Source organism: Pempheris klunzingeri, chromosome 3 (genome assembly GCF_042242105.1).
Source record: "Pempheris klunzingeri isolate RE-2024b chromosome 3, fPemKlu1.hap1, whole genome shotgun sequence".
Taxonomy (NCBI): domain Eukaryota; kingdom Metazoa; phylum Chordata; class Actinopteri; order Acropomatiformes; family Pempheridae; genus Pempheris; species Pempheris klunzingeri.
Window position 1 is genome coordinate 14,850,829 of NC_092014.1, and position 17,437 is coordinate 14,868,265.

A 17,437-nucleotide genomic window follows, 5' to 3' on the forward strand; every position below is an offset into this window, starting at 1 on the left:
CTTTCAACCTCTTCATCATCACACATGGATGGGCTGCACATTATTCTCACTGTCTCATGGTTCATTTTGTCAGAGAACTTACTTACTGTAAGGCAATGTTGCCTTATGATATCTTGTTACCTTAGTGCTTCAGTGACCAAAGAGACAAACACATGGATATCACATGGATGAGATGAGATGCTTTGTACAAGATTTAGCAACTAGCAACTTTCCATTTGCAGCTCCTGTTAAATTATACTCTACAAAAAAATGAAATAGGAAAAATGATATGTTATGTATTACATTGTGCTAGTTTCATTACAGAATATGCATGATTTAGATACAGGCTGTAGTCTATGATCATTTATAAAATAGCAGCTGTCCATGATTTTTATTTATAAGTAACCAGTCAGCAGTGTGCCACTTATTACTGTCCATGAATTTTATTTTGCAGGCACGCAGTTGACATGCAGAGGTTAATATTTCCTGTCAGATAGGGTATTCACTTCCTGGTTAACAGCATCAGAAAAACCCACAGCATGTTTAGACAAACACATCATGCCTTTATTGACCATTAGCATTTAATAGAAGCTTTCCATCACAGCCAACAATGAATGATGGAGAGGAACAGGCTATCTTATCCACTGCTGAATCAAATAAGTCAGCAGGCATCAGCTGTCATGCTATTGTGATTTGACTGTGACTGTGAATTGATTGTCCATACTTAGTCAGCCACAGTGCATAACAATGGCCTCAAACAAAAAAATTAATGCTTTTCAGAGCTTTGGAAATGTGCGTTTTTCATTTTATGTCTTCAGTTCTTTTTGTCTTTTTTATTATATATTTGTGATGAGTTTACAAGAAGACATGATGCAGTTACAGTAAAGTTAATATTACCCAAATCATGTAGCCCATGTGATCAGTAAGGTTCACAGGATACCCACATATAATCATATTTCTGTGTTGGGTTTAGATGGTTTTGGGAGGGTTCACTGTGCCCCAGGTCCTACCTCATAGTATCAGAGCGTGGAGTGAGCCAGTATAAAGGTGGTGGTATATTAAAGACACACCATTCGTCTGCATCTTTTTGTCTGAATCACAAATATCTTGTGGGCATTTAATAGCTTGAAGTCAATATTTTTGCTTGTTTCTCCTCACTAAATCATAGATCAACTGCTTTTAGCAACTTCTTTCAGAGACATTCAAGACAACTGAACTTTTGGGGCAAAAAGAGGAGGGTGGAGAGATGGCAATGGTGTAAGCTCTCAACAGTTGAACATATTGGCTCCAGTTAAAACTCTCCTGACCTCTAGTGGGTGTGATAAGTAATAACCCAAAAAGTCTGCAAGATAAGTTTGGACTCCAAGCTGTCAAATTTAATAATACCCTGCTATGTTGCTTCTAAATACTGCATCTTTTATATCTAATATTATGACTAAATAAACCTGTCAGTATTGCTTCCGTTTGAGAAAATCAAGATCCCTGGTGCAACAAAAGGACAAAGCCAGAAGATTCCTAGAGGAAAGCACAAGAAATCTGATTTTTGAAATTGTTGCCTGAACAGAGAGAATCCAAAGAAAGTACAACTCTTGAGCAAGCAAAAGCAAAACAGTCTGTCTTAGTTGTGACTAGTGACAAAGTCATCATCACCAATCAGGTAATAATGCATCATCAAGCAATATTATGTGACGTTCATATGATTTTCAATGGATATTGAAACAGGTATACAATAAAACAATCAATGCCCAAACTATCACATAGCATTACATTAATAGAAAACTGCCACAAAATAAAATGCCTGCTGCAATGTGCAATCCTGTAACGCTGTGTGTATTTGAATCTGCTTTTACTGTGTTGGTATTCTAGGAGTTGTTACTTGGATTTCTGGATCAGTGTTGGACACTGACAGTCACACGAGGAGACAACATCACTCTCTACCGTGAATGCAAATTATCACCTGGTATATATATAGTGTGGGCCATATTAGGATGAACATATTGTAATGTTGTACTGAACTACTAATGTGAAATTTAAATACATGACATTAGAAGTGTGTGTTTTTCACATTGATCCTCTTATGCATCCTTTGTTTCTGGAAATTTCTGCATTTGAGAAACCGAAAACAGCTTCACACATGGAATAAAAATGTTCCAGAATTATTATAACCTTGCTGGCATAAAATCAATCACCAATGTGTTACATTTTGGTTATGGAGATACTGACAATTTTTATATTAAATTGAATTGAAAATCGCTCTAAGCTGGAAAGATCAGTGAGTAACAAGATGAATGTTAAGCATTTTATTTGCATCTTTTTTTTTCATAGAAAGATTTTAAATGTTTTCCTGAATTCAGGAAAAAAAAAAGCCAGAGGCAAAAAAAAATAAAAAATAGAAAAATGTAATCCACATATGTTTTTTATGTTTCCAGATTCCACCTCATGTTCTCACTCCAGCGACTCAAGCTCTGTTTTTGTTGTGTCCTGGATGGTGGCGTTTGCTCCAACCTTCGCTGTTCTCTCTCTTTATTACTTCTGCCAGAACACAGGTACCTACCGTTATCTCAAGTCAAATTGTGTTAAATGAATTATTCTTTACATTTAAGGGCAGCTGTTAGTTTGGATCACCATATTTACAAAGATACTGTGTGCAGTGGGGGTCTTCTCTGGAATGATGCTGTATTCATTTTTGCAGATGAAGAACCTCAAATTCTCCATTTAGGACCCAACACCAGAGATGAAATCAAGACAGAATCAGGTAATGAACGGTCAGAATTGGGAAACTGGTATTGTAATTCAAAATGACAAATGTCAAATTGCCTCTCAGAATGAAGACATGTATTAAGGAGGAGGTTAAGGATGCACAAACACACCAAAAGGCAGAGGATGGACAGAGAGAGCACATTTGTTTTATTCAACATAAACCAATTAGAATGAAAGACTAGAGTTTGCATCCAGATCAATGGTTTAAGTTGGCATTTCCTCTTGCTTTACTGTTGATTTATACAGTACAAATTAAATATTGATTTAGGAAATAGCATAATATAGAATAATATAATGTAGTACAATATAAACATTTAATCTTAATTTAGAATTGTTGTAATGTGATATCGTTAAGGCTGTTATTTTAATAGAATTTATTTGGGACCATGAAAGAAAACACTTATGTCAAGATGCTCTCTGATTGTGGTTTTTACTTCCTCCCAAATATTTAGACCATCCTGCTCAATGGTAACATTTTTATTAAGAAACAGGGCAGTTTTCTCTCACAGCCAACACTGCAAAGAACGATGCAGGTGAATGAGTTACTCACTGCTGCTCAAATCTGACAGCAGGCATCAGATAACTTGTCACTGCGATTCACTGTGAATTTACTGTCCATTCTGTTGGTGTTCATCTATTTTGTTTTTTTCTTTCATGCAGTCATTTTGCTTATCGTCAGTTCATGCTTTGACCATACATGCCAGTCTGTTTCCAAGAAGTTACAACACAAACACACAGCATGTAGTTCAACTTTACAGGAAACCCTCAGGGACAAACAGCCCCTCACACGACTGCAGAGCTCAACACGCAGACAGATTGAAGCTGCAGATTAGCGGCCTGCTGAAGATTTTGGTGGCTGGAAGGTTTTACTGTTAATCAGTAAAAAACGTATCTTAGATGTTTAGAGCATAGACCATCTGTTATTTTTAAAAACAGATTGATTCCAACACAACATAAGAGTCCTAAAACTAGACCAGTTCACTGGGAAAACTGTTGCAGCCACTCTCCTGACCTCTAGTGGAAATGATGAGTTAAAACCAAACCAAAAAGCCCACCAGAAGTGCTTTGGTGTCTGAATTACGTTATATGGTGTGATTTTTTTTTCTACTTTTCTACTTTTTTCTACATACTGTTTGCTAGAACTTAACTTAATTATTATCTCTGACCAGGCAAAAAATGATTTCTGTATTTCTTTGGCTGTGTATTCACACAACAAGAATAATGTAATAACTTTCATAACTGTGATGAAGGGAAGAAAATGAAAATAATGTAATATAATTATTTTTTTGTTTATTTAGGTACTTTGACAATGTTAATATATTGAGCTAGACCACAAACATTTAGAGCTTTTTACTCACTGCAGAAAAAAACCCAAAGACAGACTGAAAAAAAATATTTCAAAGATCTGATCCACACTATGTTTCTTACCCAGACTGCAGTCCATGCCATGTGGTACCTGTTGTATCTTGGATGATGTAGTCCACTCCAGCCGTAACTGTTTTCTCCTCCTTCTTCTTCTTCTTGATTTTGCTTCATCATTTCAGTCAGATAGCATGTACCTTTTGAGAAAAAAAAAAAGCTGGTGTAATAATGCTCCATTCATTGTGCAGATGAAGAACATTAAGTTCGTCAGAAAAGCCCCCAGAGAAAAGACACTTTTAGAGGGACAAGAAGAGGGAATTATATAACAAAAACTAAAGAACCTCTCGACCTTCCATGATTTCATCAACATTTTGTTTAATTTTATTGAAGTTTTATTGTTGTAAATGTAAAACAGCACCAATGCAACTGTCTCTGAGTAGTGCACTAGAGGCGCTATGTATGTTACTCATTGACAAGGAAGGACAAAGACACCAGTATGCACAGGGCTTGAATGAGATATGCTTTATAAATAGTCATCACTCATCATGAAACTGGCTGGATTCAAAAAGTATAAAGTTAACAGTTCATTTTCATCTTTTTCAGATGTTAAACAAAGTGAGATATGTTATTGATTAACTTTAACAACAACTGCTTATATTATTTCAAATAATAAAATGTCTGATTTTAAGATTGCATCAATTCTGCTTATAGATTACTCACTGGGACTAAATCAGTTGTTCTTTTCTAATGTAAGAACATCACCCATCAAGTTTCCAAATTACTGAGAGTGCCGGCTCTATTCAGCTGAAACTTCAGATTGGACTGTAACGCTCAAGAGGAAAGATTGAGAGCGGCTGCTGGGATTAAATATTCAATATATTAGCTTGTTTGAGTGTGTCACATTGTAATTAGATACCAGTCTCCCTTTCTACCACTGGACGTTAAAAGCAATACTTGTTCCCTCTAAGAATATTCAATTTTCTGTCAGTGTCTGGCTAAGTGTTTTATGGTAATTCTAATGTATTTTATTATGCTGACATTTCATTTCATTTTGCAGTGTAGGAAGAATTATGAAGAAACATGTTTTCTTTATGGGACAACTCCTAATACACCAGCACTATATTCATTTTGTATGTTGCAATTTAACATTTCACATTTCTTTTCACAATGAATTGAGAGGGTTTTTGTGGTGGCAACGTTTAGGTACTTTATTGTAGAACAATACATAATATTTAATTAACTAATTTCACCACTTGTTAATTTCCTCTAGCATCAGTTGTTAATAAATCATCAGATAACAACAGCCTATTAAAATCTTACATTCATATTACAATGCAGTGCCCGGCCTTGTCTAAGACAAGGGAAAACATTGTATTCATATGTTTCTTATAGTAAACCTGAAATAAAGAAATTAATTGCATGTAAAAACTTATTCCAGTAAGCAAATTTTAAATCAATTAAAAGCTACATTTCTGAATTATTTTAATCAAAATAGACAACTCGTGGTACTGACTTTAGACCTGTAAACAATAAAAGACACATAAATCCTCCATAAACATCAACAATTCAAGCATTCAAAATGTGCATTGAAATGCAAACATTTTTTTACAAAAGACGGCTTGTAAGCCAACAGTTGATGAGCATTTGGCAAATCAAAGCAGAACATTTTCAATAAAACTTGGGTTGTCCCAGGCCGATCCACAAGATCAGGATCAAGACAGAATCTTTTTTAAACGGGTCAGTAATGGATATGTTAAGTCAGACCCATTTCCAAACCTGTGCACAATTTGTTTGTTCCTTGTTCACCAGTTTTCAACTATGCTCCATTGCACTTCATGAAAAAACTTCCACAGTGCTAAAACCGAGCATGAAACCAGCATGTAAATAATAGAGCGCACAAAATTAATAAAAAGCAGTCAGTAGTTTCAATTATGACAGCATGTGCACTGGGAAACAATATTTTTATTTTCTTTTAAATTTTGTGTCTATTCCAGCAACGTCTTGCAGGTGAATCACACCTTAAAAGTGCTGATGTTGATTGAAAATGGTATTTGAACTTTTGATCATTCTAGAGATAAAAAGAGGCCTCTTGCTACAACAGTTTCACACTGACACACCTCTTCCCTTGTATTTTTCTACATATGAAGCATGATTGAGTAATCTACACAAAATATCATATGAAAGCATTAAAAATATTTATTTTTTAAATGAATGAATTTATTTTCATAGTACATAGCTGTCAAACATATTTAAGGCCCCTGAAAGTAAGTAAGTAAGTAAGTAAGTAAGTAAATCCTAAGTAAATCCTGAGTAACAATAAATAGTCAAGACTAGATAAGCAGCAAAAAAAATTTAAATTAAAAGAAAAATATTGTTTATTAAGAGTCTAAACTCAGCTAACCTGCTTCATCAGGACTGTGTACGTGTGGATTGATAATTTGATGATCACACAACCACTCCTGTCATTAGATTCTGATTCAAATGTTGCTAAAACCTTATTGTTGGATGGTAATTTGTGATTATGGTCTGCGAGCACTGGGATTGGCACATCACGCTTTTTAGACTACATTTCTATCATAAAAGAATGTATTTGTTATGTACTACAGTCAATGTCTTTATTGGAGGTTTAAACTGAATTCATTGCATTGCCTCTGTCATACAGAATAGCAGCGTCAGTTTGAACAACATCATCTAATCTTTCAATCAAAAGGGCAAAGCCTCAAACAATCCGCATCTAAAATAATATATGGTATATTAACCATATGTCTACATAAGACTTAATATTCGAATAAAATCAGCTTAAAATACAAAATAAATAATGTAACAACTCTGCGCTGAGATTCGTATTGATCTCATACAAGTGACTTATGTGTCTTGTATTTTCTTGAGATATAACAATCGTAAATGTACTGCAATTCCGTCAGTACTTTTAACATCAAACTCAGAATGGAAACATCGATATACTTTCATGCTGTTATTCTGGACACCACTGGCTCTTAAAATGTCTAGCTTTAGGTAACATTATGCTTTCTTAAACTTTGTGTCTGTTCAATAAAATATACCTTCAATGAGGTTCTCAGACTCAGTTTTTTTGGTTCAATAAAATATTAACAAAAAGATAAAAAGATACAATTCTAAGCTTGTTGTCAGAGAAGTCCACTCTGAAGCTTCTCTGGAGTTGACTCATTTTTCTTTTTAAAAAGATTTTTGAGCTTTAAGGATTTCTTGCTCTTTTCTTTGTGCTTGCGACTCTCAGTCTCACGGGGTGATGCAGCAGATGGGATGGAAACCTTCGGTGGCTCCACCTCTGCTTGCAGCCTGCTGTGGGGCAGGTTGGGTGTTGAGGCAGAGAGGCTGGTTGGGGTCGTAGCCATGGCGGTGCAGGACTTCTCAAGGATTCCATCATACACAAGCTGGCTCAGCGGGCCAACAGTGAAGAGGTCTGATGATGACTTCCATGGCATGTGGGAGGTTACCATAAGGTCTGGCTGGCCAATACGACCTGGATATGAACTTAATTCAGATGCCCCCAACTCTTCCCCCAGTATTGATTGTTCAGGTATTTCCGCTGGAACGTCAACTCTGTCCCAAGAGATTTTTCCTGTGGGAGTGTCTATTGAACTGTCAATGTAATCTCTGGGCATTCTTGGTATTCTCCTTCTGAGAGAACCAGCAGACATATCAAGTTCATCTCTCAGTATCCTCCTGCTTGTTGGTTCTAAGATAAACTCGTGCGTCTCTGTAGAGGATGAGGTATCCATAAGTGTGTCGAACCTCTCTCTGGGTAGCATCTTTATGGACGCAGTATCTCCACAATACTCCAGCTCATCTCTGTATATATTTCTTGTTCTGGTGGTCTCTGTCAATTTGTCCATTGCTAATGCCCTCGCAGAGGAATCAAGCTGGTATTCTCCTTTATTCCACATAAGCTTTCTAGAACCTGTGTCTAGGGACATTCCCATTGAATCTCTCGCAAGCTTCTTTCTGGATACCGAGTCAAATGGACGCTCAACATCATCTCGTATTATCTTTCTTGAGGCGCTGTCCATTGAAGCTCCCATCATATCTCTTGATATCTTCCTTGGTGCCACCTCTGTTGGTGCTTCTAATTCATTCCAAAGAATCTTTCTCATGTCCCGAGGTAAATCACTTATCAAATCCCCTATTGTCTCTTTCTCTGCTCTCCTGACTGAAAATTCAAATTCTGCATCCAACTCATTGGAAAACCCCTTTCTGATTGATGCATTAATGGGAACTTCACTCCTGTCTCTGGATATCTTCCTTGATGTAGCCTCTATCAAAGACTCCTCTTTGGGCATCTTCAAAGAAGGGGTTTCCAAAGAAGTATCCAACACTTTATCTTTTGCCAACTTCCTGTAGGATGCATCTACACAAGCTTCAAGCTCCTCTATAGAAATTTTGCGAACTGGAGATTCAATCGGAGCAGCTTCTACTTCTTTACTCAAAGGCTTTGCAATAGAGCTGTCTAAAAGCAACTCAGTCTCATCTTGATAGAGCCTTTGAGAGGAAGTGTCAACAGTGGAACTTGTGAACATTTTGCCGAGAGGAGGTGAAGTCATGTATTCTGCATCTGGAAACATCTCTTGGGAGTCTCTATTAGCGAAAGAAAGGAAAGGAATAAAAAGGGAAGGAAGGGACAAGGATGGAAAGAAGGAAGGAATGATCAATTCCTGTATCAACATAAATGGTGCTGAAACACAGAAGTTTGGTATCAGCAGTGTGTAAAAACAAATTGGCCTCTAAAAGTTGTGGGCAGGAAGACGTACTGTTTCTTCAGAGTTTTCAGGAAGAGCCCCTGCTCCTCATCAAGGCAAGGATATGGGGCTCGGATGGGAATGAGAAGGTCCGGGTCCGAGGAGATCATGGAGGCTGGTGTCTGAGTGATGACGCCTGGGCGACGAGACCGACATATGGTGGATCCCTGAGTTCGAGGAGAGCGCTTCAGTGGTGGAACTGGAATTGGAGAAAGGCCAAAGATGTACCAATCAGCAAAGGTGACCAACCCACACATAACAGACTGTGGTGTAGTGGTAACAATACATATATGCACCCAGTTTATGACCATAAAGGCTTTGTGAAACATGTGGTTCTAGTAGCTTGGTGCCATAGAGACTACTCACAGGGCTTGTTGGTGCAAACAACTGTAATAGTAACCACTGTCATGCTAGTCCTATTCAGTCACAGTAAGTTTTCAAGGTTTCTTTCTATTTGCACTCTGTACTCTGTAAAGCATTGTTAGCTTAAGTCTTCACAGGATAATAAGTTCAAGCATCATTGACTCTTGGTACTTAAGTGTCTGCCAACTGTGTCTCCTTTGTGGAACAGTTAATACTGTGAAAGAGGAGGTTAAATACAAATAATAAATACAACTCAGCTAATAAGCCACTATTGCTTCCTCCATTTTGTAATGTCCAGCTCTCTGGCTCCGTCAAGGTGGCTTGTTGGTCACACTAATTTCATTTTACAGTTTAACAAAGTGTAACTAAATTTGTGTGGATTCACTTCTGCACTGAGAGCAAATCCACTGATTGCAGCATTTCTGTTTCTGTAATTTGGCCTCAGTAATACTGGAGCTGGTCATGCCATGGTCCCAGCAGTCACCAGATCTGAGCTCGATTGAACAATTTGTGGACACTAAAGAAGAAAAAAAACTAATCATTTCTGTTTCTTACCTGGAATCTGTGGTAAGATTGGAGAAGCAGACTCTTCTAACAGGTCCTCTATAGATCCATGGACGGAGCTGTGGCATGAACAAGGTGGTTGGGGCACTCGGGGCAAACCAAGGGCAATTGCGTCTGAGTAGAGCTGGGCAGTGAGTGCTGTTAGGCCAGGATTCCTAATGATGGGGAAGCCACAGAGGCGCTCAATCTGCTGCCAGCGATGAAGGCGCTCACGTAGGCAGGAAGTTACTTCAGACAAGGCATTCCTTTGGGAGACATACAAGGGCCTTTGTGATATCCAGTATGTTACACATACTGTGACAGACACAAGCAAATCCTGCACAGGAAATGTTGTCACTCACTTTGCCTCCAGGATCTTTTGGTCAACTTGGTCAAGAGAGGAGCTGTGGGCGACATGGAGAGTCCCGAGCACAGAACTCCTCTTCTTCTTAATCTTCTCAGCCTGCAAGGAAGTATGGGTGCAGGTCAGTTGACACATATGTAGGTAACTAGTTAGAAAACAGAAAAAATTACTACATTCATAATAATGTGTCTCAACAGGGCCTTTTAATTTTTTGGGGTATCCCGTGCAGACACTAAAAATATCACTGCTATGTTTTTGTCTCCCTTTTTCATCCTTTACCTCCTCTTTGGCGATGGCAAGTTGTAGTTCTGCACTCTGCTTCTTGACATTGTAATACTGGACCTCTACCTCATGCGTTAGCTGCAGCCACTGCTGGAGGGCCTCGGAGGCAGTCCAGCTAGCATGCATGTCCTTTTCTGCCTGCTTCAGTGCTCCAAGGACCTGAAAGGATGGCATCAGTCAAATGTTAGAGATCAGTATGTAGAATAACTTGTGCTGTTATCTGTTTCTTTAAATCATTTAAACTTTCCAAACTATATTAAGTGTCTGGTGCAGTATTTGCCAAGTATGCCCTCTTCTTGTATGGTATGCGGTGTGCCTACCTGCTCTAGCTCTTCCTCTGCATATCGGAGGCGGCTGAGCTCACTGACAGCCCCCTGCCTCAGCTCGTGCAGACGGTGAGCCTCCTCCTGTGCCCCCATGATCTCATCCCTCATCTTCTCCTCCAGGTTCTGTTTCTCCTCTGCGACATTACGTTTTTCTTCCTGGGCTCGCTCCAGTCTGAGAAAGGGAACTGTTTTTAGTGCAATCAAGCAAAACAAATCAGTGTATATGTGCAGTAAATGAGGGACTGCTAAACACTCACTGTTCCTGCAGATCTATGAGGCTCTGCTCAGCCCTCTGCAGACTCTCTAAATCTTTCATCATCCTGGTGATGTGGATTTTACTGGCTTTGCTCTGGGCCTGGGCAAACCAGCAGCCTCCAACTCCCATCACCACCGAGACAATTAGCAGCAGATCCTTCATGTAATTATGAGGAGGGCCTATGTTGGAATTCAAGGTCATGATTATTAATAGATGGATCATAAATGCATCAAATACTGGAGAAATCTGGGGAAACTGGTAGTTACACAAACTAAAGAGGCAAGTAGGCAGAACAACGGACACATTAAATAGACATAAGAGTAGGGAGAGGGAAGAGGGCGAGGACTTCTTCTTACGTGTAGGTGGTCCAAACAGGACGACATCCAAAGCTTTGATATTGAGCTTCTGTTTGTCTCTCTGGTCCAGAACTCTCAGATGGCCACTCAGGAATGAAGGCTCATTAGCTGCAATCCTGCACGCAGATGTCATAGGCACTTCAGTGTGTCAATATGACTCTTAACAACAACTGACTTGTTTTTACAGTGACTAGCCTGGACAACAGCACACAAGAGAGTTAGTCTTGGTTGACTGTAGCATCGTCATATGATATTCTCACCTTGGGAGTGTGTTACCATTGACCTTGAAGTCTTTAAAGTTCCTCTCATACTGTGGCAACTCAACAAACTCCTTCAACCAGCGGATCACTTCATCTTGAGTCCAATTGTGTACTGAGGAGTGAGACACAGTGAGATAAAAAGTGAGACAAAGTAGAGCTGGATACCTTTGGACATAAACACATACAGTACACTCTTTCTGGCTCTCTGGGGGGGAAAAAAAGGGGCACCAGCTGAATGCAGCGCACAGAAAGTCATGATGCATTTTTTGGTAAGCTGAAAGAGTCCAAACCCTGGGTAACATAAAAACTTGTTTTATTATGTGATCCAGGTTATAACTTCTACACCTCTGTAATAAAGACACAGGCAACTATTAACTATTAAAGCATTTAGAAGCATGTTGAGGCCAATTGATTTTCTAGCATTTAGGGCACCCTAGAGGACACTTTATCATGTTGTCTGGACTTGAAGGCCACCTTCAAAGGCACTTTATCGCATTTTCTTGCACATTAGTCCACCCTTTAGGGCATTTCATCATGTTTTATCTACCAAAGAGGCATCCGAGAGGGCACTTTTGCATCATTCTCTTTGGACATGGGTGCACCGGGGGGGAGTAATCGACACACACACCTTCAGATGATTTCCAGCCTCTCCAGAGCTCCTCAATTGTAATGTGCTGGTCCTCTCTGTGCAGGTTGCTGTGTTTGTTGGTCTGCTGCTGCTTCATGTCTTCAATGATGAACTGCAGGGAAGTGAAAGTTTAAAAAAAAACTGTTTAAATTGGGTAGGTGTTATATACTTGGATTTCAATCTATGAATAAGGAGAGGCTGTTTTGAGATTGTGTTTATTTAGAATGCATGCAGAAGCATGAGTGTGTATTGCAAACCTCAGCACTTGTGTGTGTGTGCGTGCGTTCGTGCATGCGTGTGAGAGAGTGTGAGTGTGTTAGTGCTATCTTGGAATGTGTCCTTGGCTGTAAACGGGAGCTTCAGATGATGGCTGAGGGAATCTTGGGGCTGTGCTCTGATGAGCTCAAGCCCCTCCCCTGATGTCTCTATGGCAACTGCAACCCGAGCCCCTGGATACTGTATCCCCAAACTGCATTCTGGAAGGCCAAGGCATTCTAGAATTCTGGGTTTACTACCAATGTCACACACAACCAGAGGCTCACACACTCCTAGGACAAAATACGTGTTCACTCTCGGTATGATTTACCCCGCACACAAAAAATATGCAAAAGCAAACACGAAATCACAAACACACTTTCACATGCAGTAAACATGCTTTTACGCCTATTTTATATAGTCTGTACTTTACACACACATACAAAGCAACCCACAGTGATGAAACACACATGTTTACATGACTAAATGAGAAATGGGTTTTGCGCTTGGCTCATTAAGAAGTTTTTGTGCTTGGAAGATATATGAAAAACCTTTTTTTTTCATATTTACAAATGTATTTCACCAATAACATTTATTCATTTTTGCATGGTTATTTATTTATTTTACAAAAGACAGTCATGCATTTACCAAATACTAAAATCTGACAACTTGAAATACTTCTCTCCTTAGTTTTTTTGCAGAGGGCATCACACTACTGAGGCAAGCAGCGTGTCTGTCAGTTTGTTTGTGATGATTATAACAATCTGGCTGAAGAATAAGAAAAGCTGGAGTCGGGAAACATTAAGAGGAGTTTCTACTTCAGAGTATGACTGTGAAGGTCACCAGTGTTACAGTATTCTATTAGTGCAAACCAATTTTGACCCTGAGCCAAAAGCAAAGTAATACTGTTGCTATCCTTGAAGTAGCATTTGACTCTACCACCAGCCAGGACACCTGTTGTTGTATTGCTTTACACTGTCTGTCTCTAGCATGCAAGAACATACACGCACAGGGATTTACAACAGCTAAGAAATTGGGGTACACGTGTCTTGAAGAATGAGTTTTATACCTCCACACTCTCCTCCACTTCAATCCCTCCATCTTGGTCATCATCCATCATCTGATGGATGCCTCGCAGGGCCTCCAGGCTGTAGCGATCCGCCTCGCTCATACATGGTGGAGTCACCACCATGCAGGGGTCTACATGGGTCATGAAGGCAATGACATTATCATCATTATTTCATTCAGTTTATGCATAGCGTTCCTTTCATTTGTCCCCCTCTTCTCTCTGGGTTTTGTGTCAACTTCTATCGACAGTACTAGTACATATACTGCATTGAGGGAATGTGGATAATAAACTAATTGCATCAGTATAATACATTTGTCGACAAAACAATGTCACCTCAAGATGCATTTAGTAGCTACTACATGGAGTAAATGGAAGTAATACTGATATGATAATCACATTTGTATGAGTGCCTATAGACCATCGGTACCAAAGCAGACTTTTACAGCTACACTTTTAAGTAACTGTGAACTGGCACCCATCAGCTCAAACTACAGAATCCCATCAATGAATGGTCCAGATTAGTGTCATGAAAACAAATGTTTGTTACCACCGTAACAGCTTTGACTGGTTTGATCAACAAATCTGAGGTTCAATCCCCAACTCCAGGACACTGTGTGCCGAATGCACTTGGTCATATGCAAGTGAGGATTCTGGAAAATCAGCCGTCATGGATAAAACTGTTGTAATTAGATTTTAAATCCTACAGTGTGTTCCAGGTTTAAATATGATATGGAAACACTTCAACAGGAGAAGATGACATGTCATACTGAGTCAGAGCCCATTTTTGTCCATGCTGAATGAGGGACTCGAGATCAAAGGTCTGCTAGTAAAACCGACTATTAAAGTAAGCTCCAAGAACACTAGCACCTCCTAGTTCACAGTGTAAGGAGAGCCACGGGAAGAGTGAATTCTTACTTCTGACATTAACCTTTTTCCTAAAATAGTGGCATTAATGGCAGAGGTAATAGTATTTTTCCTCGTGTGGGACAAATCCACTCCCATGGTCAGTACAGGATCATAGGAGTATGTTAGTGTAAGATGATCCTGTGACATCAGCCTCATTACTGCTAGATGAGCATCAAGTGTGTTTGGAGAGGGTTTCTATAGCTGCAGAAAAAAATAATACCAGCTGAACATTAGGGAATAAAATGGCTTGAAGTGATTATTGCTTTTGTGATTTATGTGTGCACTGGATACATGACATTGATGGGCGAGCAGTCCAGGGTGTACCCCGCCACCAGCCCAGTGTCAGCTGGGATTGGTTCCAGCCCCTCCTAGACCCTTAAGGATAGGCGATGGATGGATGGATACACGACAGACGTAAGCCATTCTTTTTTCAAGATAATTATTGGCATGGTAATAAATAGTTCGAATTCTTGACAATCTCTTGCTTCACTTGAAATCGTCAGTATCCTTAAATATTGGAACCTTAATTATCTTTGAAAGTGGTCCATGTTTGGCTGCTAACACCAGGAGCTGTATACCCATGTACAGAGCAAAGACATCAGTCCCGTGGTTGTTGATGAAATCTACATTTCTCACCAGTGAGGAAACGTCTCAGCTGCATGGGTATCAAATAGCAATGGTGTATGCAAAGTCCCTCCGCATATGTGTGTGTGTGTGTGTGTGTGTGTGTGTGTGTGTGTGTGTTGTTGGTGTCCCTGTGGGACCTCTGCCTGTGAACTGGGTTTAACCCTATTTACACAAGTTGGAGTTGTGGGCAAATAGGGCTGGAGCACAAAGCATTTAGAACAACTAGTTGTGAGGTCATACTGTCAAAATAAAACAGTTCTTGACATAGTCCTGCAAAATTTAGGAAAGAAGAGGTTTTTTAAATATTATTAAATGTAATAAGAAAAAAAGGTTTTCTTTGGTAACGTGCAAGATTCACAAAGACTGAAATTAAGTGTTTTAACTGCAGTTATTAATTAGATCTTCGACAGATATTCCCTCGGGACCGAGCTGTTTCTTGTTTCCATACTTTTGTATAATAATACTTTGTACCTCAGTACCTACTTTGTACCTGAGTGAGTCACTGTAGTGTCCAGTCCAACATAATGCTGCCCCAGCTAACAGCTAACATATTTTGCAACGGTACGATCCTGGTGGGTTTTAGCCTTTAAACCTTTACTGAAATGAGGCAATAGCTATACATTTCAGAAGGCACTGCAAGGTTTATTATGGGAGAAGGAGGATGGGAGCAAGAGGTGAAATGCTGCCCCCTATTTGTTTGGAGCAGGTGGTACGGTTCTACACATCGTTCCTTTAATAGACACTAAAACAATGTTATTTCAATATGTCCTGACTTGCCAATATTACTAAAAATTATGACTACAAAAAACTGATGTGTGATTTATTTTACATACATTTTTAACATAAATAATGGCATTTTTTTCCAATAGCTCCCACATTGTGTGACCCAGTGACTCCAAAACAGTGGCAGAAATTATTACAACACTGGACTAATAGGACACATCTCTTCATATTGGATTTTAGCACTTCTTGTGTTGTTTTATTAATATTTCTACGAAAGATCCTTTTTTTGTATGCAGTGGTGACTTCTGGACACCTGGACAAATAGGACAAGCCCCAATATTTTCAATTTTAGCACTTTTTCTATTAGCTATTGAGTATTTTAAAAGGAAAACTGTGTCTTGTGTGGCCTGTTTAGTAATAATTCAGGTATGAATCTAGAGTCACTGCGTCACATTACATGGAAGATATTGATAATTTAAATTTTTTTTTATTTATTTAATATATACAAGTCAGCATGAAATAACTTTTTGTGATTTTTGTGCAAATGAAACTACCAGTACCACTAATACTACTAATATCACTACTAACTACTACAACAGATTTGATTCGATGCAAATACTTTGTCAAACCTAATAATAAGAAGAAATCCTGTCCTTATTTCCTATGTGATCCAGTCTGCCTGTTGCTGCCATGACGCATCATTCAGGCCTACCTGTTGGGTCGAAACCTGCGCTCCCACCGGGGAAGGTGAAACCCTGGAGGTCTCCGGCGCCCTGCGCGGCCACAAAGAGCGCAGCGGGGAAAACGAGGAGCAACAGAGGGGGCAGAGGCAGCATTTTAAGGCGGCAGGTAAAATCGTCTTCCACTGAGAAACTCTTCAGATCAGACGAAGAAAGAACATATAAGGCACCAGCCCCCGTTTAGGAGGCACCAGTGTCAGTCTGCGACAAGTGTTAAGCGATCTGTGTTGCTATTACGGGTACAGCCAGAGGCGAGACGTGATAGCCTACTGAGGATTCACTTGATAAATCTGGTGAACTGAATTTTTACTGTAACAGGAAATGTAAAAAAAAGAAGAGAAAAAAAAAAGTTCACACAAACTTCAGAAAGTTTGCAGAAATGACTTGCAGAGTCATCCAAACATGATGGGCTGTGCGTAGAAATAGGTTACTCCACAAGTGGGAAAATATTCCGGCAAAAATGACAGATAATACTATAAAATATCCATACTGGGCCTGATAAAAAAAAAGTTAACAGAAAAAGTCCCGAGGCACATCCATCATAAATACAATCCACTGTTCTGACCACAGGCACAGCAGACCCCAGGAGAGGAGCATGGAAACACACTTTGTGGGTCAGATGTGGAGCTGGGAAGGTGACATAGGTTTATAATCCTGCTAATGGTGCAGCCTGTCCGTCTTGTCCATGTGGGGTGTTTTGCGTCTAATCGTGCTTGTCCCGTGCTCTGTCCTCTCTTCTGTCCCCCCTTTCCCATCAGAAACGTAGAGATGTGACGGTCTTACCAGGAACTGACTGCCTATCCACCCCGTCTCTCTCTCTCTCTCTCTCTCTCTCTCCCCCTCTCTAGCAACAGGGCCCCTGG

At 39.5% G+C, this 17,437-nt stretch overlaps 1 protein-coding gene across 1 annotated transcript; it reads right to left on the minus strand.

Annotated features, from left to right (window-relative positions):
- Nucleotides 1-5,296: 5,296 nt before the first annotated feature.
- Nucleotides 5,297-17,020, minus strand: LOC139198985 (stromal interaction molecule 2-like). Its single transcript, XM_070827981.1, has 14 exons — nt 16,936-17,020; nt 16,547-16,709; nt 13,579-13,709; nt 12,255-12,366; nt 11,627-11,738; nt 11,367-11,482; nt 11,012-11,189; nt 10,749-10,926; nt 10,426-10,587; nt 10,145-10,245; nt 9,795-10,048; nt 8,889-9,075; nt 7,232-8,715; nt 5,297-7,131 (listed from the first exon to the last, which is right to left on the minus strand). The coding sequence occupies exons 2-13, from the start codon at nt 16,668-16,670 to the stop codon at nt 7,248-7,250; spliced, it is 3,123 nt and encodes a 1,040-aa protein (XP_070684082.1). The 5' UTR covers nt 16,671-16,709; nt 16,936-17,020; the 3' UTR covers nt 5,297-7,131; nt 7,232-7,247.
- Between the last annotated feature and the right edge of the window lie 417 nt (nt 17,021-17,437).